Source organism: Habropoda laboriosa, unplaced genomic scaffold (assembly GCF_001263275.1).
Source record: "Habropoda laboriosa isolate 0110345459 unplaced genomic scaffold, ASM126327v1 scaffold65, whole genome shotgun sequence".
NCBI classification, from domain to species: Eukaryota; Metazoa; Arthropoda; class Insecta; order Hymenoptera; family Apidae; genus Habropoda; species Habropoda laboriosa.
This window is the reverse complement of record NW_017100254.1, coordinates 3,906,837-3,909,306: the sequence shown is the minus strand read 5'-3', so window position 1 is coordinate 3,909,306 and position 2,470 is coordinate 3,906,837. Positions and strand designations below refer to the sequence as shown.

The following is a 2,470-nucleotide window of genomic DNA, read 5'->3' as shown; positions in this document are numbered from 1 at the left end:
GTTCTGTGCTGCTCAAGTGCCTCAGGAGGAGACGCGTTCGAGTCGCACCGACGACCAAGAGGAAGAGAGCAAGGAAGCGGTGAAATCGAACGTAGGTAAAAGAAGCCTTCTTTCTTCGGAAGAAGGAGAGGAAGAGAGATAGAGGAAGAACGATGATGAGGTGTGCTTGGAGGATGGAGATACACGAGCTGGACCAGGATAGCAAACGCTACGACCGATGCTCTCCTCTCTTTTTTCTTCGAACGTGTTCCGTTCGTTCCTCCTGCTTTCCGTCTCACCCTTTTCTCTTCTCCTCCACGCCTTCTCTTTCTTCTTTTGCGTTCCTTCGTGAACTTCTATTATTCTCCTTTTACCGTCGATTTCCTCCTTCGCGCGGCATTTCGAGGGTCCGATCTCACATGGGAGAAGAAGGCGATGAGGGAATGTTACTAGATCTCATTCTGACGACCAACGAATTTGTTCTTAGTCATCGTCTGAAAAGAAAGATTCTTGTTCGGGTTCCCTGTACCGTACGGTTTACACTGTACAGGTTGTTAAATTAGTAGGATATTTATTTTCGCACGAAGAGAAGTTCATTGTGAACTTGGTTTGTTTTTCATTTTAATCGAGTAAAAGTATAGAAATTGATCGAGAGATTAGGTAACGTGGAATATTTATTTTCATCTCAGCAGCATTTATACCTCACTTTCCAGAATTATAGTGCATCGCAAACACGTCTGGGTAGTATCTTTCGGCACATAGTGTAGAACTATCTCTCCACCGCCTTTTTAAACATTGTTCCCTCTGTGAAACTTTGTGCTTATCTTGATAGAAATTTTACAGAACTACTGCCTCTGCACGTGCAACCTTCTGTTTACTTGACAAATTTGTTTAGTTATACGAGTTGGAATAATAAACGATACACATATCCTATTTATGAAATTCTACGCTGCCATTTTCCCCCAGAAAATTCACACCGGTATAAGAAGAACAACTGACATTTTCACCTGCGCACAAGTTGTTAGGTGGGGGGGATTGACAGGTAAATTGGAGAAAGTCGATTTCCTCTTGGCGAAAGAAATTTCTTATCTTTCTCCTCCCCCCTCTCGCCCAAGGTGTGTAGCCCGTTTACGCGTGAAATTCGGCTACGTTTCTTGCAACGAGAGTTGAAACTACGCGAGCGACGTAGGCAGGCGCGCTTTAATCTTGGCTGTTTTTGTTTGCAGAAACCGTGACGATGCTCGCGAGACAGTCGGAGAACAAAACCTTAACCCTCTTCGATCAAGTGTATCGCACAATGGCGGTGTTGAGCAGGCCCTCGATAAAGGCGCTGTACCAGGCGATGGTTGATTACGTGTCGGCGAGCAATACGCCAGACACCTTGCAGCAGCCCCTCACACGCGATATGCTTCAGGAAAAGTTCATCGAGTTCTTCGTAAAGTTGTTCCCGATCGCGTATCACAACGCGGTGAATCCACACCAGTACGAGCAAGATTTTACGGAGAAATTCAAGAGTTGCTTGTACGAGACGATGGACGAGATCCAGCCGTTCGGCGATATACCGAAGCAAGTGTCGAAGTCGGTGAGCAAAAGCCTGGAGGCGACTAGGGTTCTCGTGCAGGCATTGACTCTGGGCAAAACGGTCCTGGATAGAACCGACGGCGTGTTGTTTTCCGGTATCAGTCCCCAGCAGGAAGCCTGCTACGGTGCGCTCCTCAGGATGACCTATTGTCCCAGGTGCAAGGGCATCGGTCCCTCTGTCAGGCCCTGCAGCGGATTCTGCGTTAATGTCATGAGGTGAGCACGATGTATCCAACTCTGGTAATTACCTAAGCCTCGTGGACCACGGCCTATTCACCACGGCCTTTGTTCATTTTCAATCGCATTAGTCATTGTGACGTAGCCGAGGTCCCGTGGGAAATACTTTTACCATTTACCATCTTGGAAAAAATTCGAAACGTTCACAATACCTTAAAAAAGAAACAATGGCTGTTTTCTCCATATGTAATATTTTACATTTCTGTCGTATTTTATAAAATATATATTTGAAATATTAACCTTCGGATGGCGGTTGTCGGGTCACCGCTGACCCAGCTTTCAGACATTCAAAAAAGAGTTACGAATTTCCTCTTCTTACGTTATCAATATGTTTCGTACTTTAATCATAATGTATTTGTACAATTTTAAACAATATAATGCCGGGTAAAATTAAAAAAAAAATGTTTCGTTCGCGTACGAAAAAGATTTTAGTACCGGGTCACATTTGACCCGGCATCTGGAGGGTTAATTGTATTGTACGAAGAAGAATGGAGAATATCGAAGGATACGTTGTTGTAACGGTGTTAAAGAGGATAGAGGGAAAAAAAGGCGCGAGGTTGACGACGAGAATAATCTGATTACAGAGGTTGTCTGACGGTGCCAGCATCCGAACTGGACCTCGCATGGTCCGGCTACGTGGAAACGGTCGAGAGGCTCGTTGTGGCGGTCGACG

At 45.3% G+C, this 2,470-nt stretch overlaps 1 protein-coding gene across 1 annotated transcript in view; it reads left to right on the top strand.

The window, feature by feature from the left end:
- The window catches only part of LOC108572339 (division abnormally delayed protein), a 69,159-nt gene that overhangs the window by 15,615 nt on the left and 51,074 nt on the right, over positions 1-2,470 (top strand). The window contains exons 3-4 of the mRNA XM_017934559.1: positions 1,206-1,776; positions 2,382-2,470. The exon at positions 2,382-2,470 is cut by the window's right edge and continues 101 nt beyond it. Of these exons, the coding sequence (XP_017790048.1) occupies positions 1,206-1,776; positions 2,382-2,470 (660 nt within the window). The remainder of the gene's footprint in view (positions 1-1,205; positions 1,777-2,381) is intronic.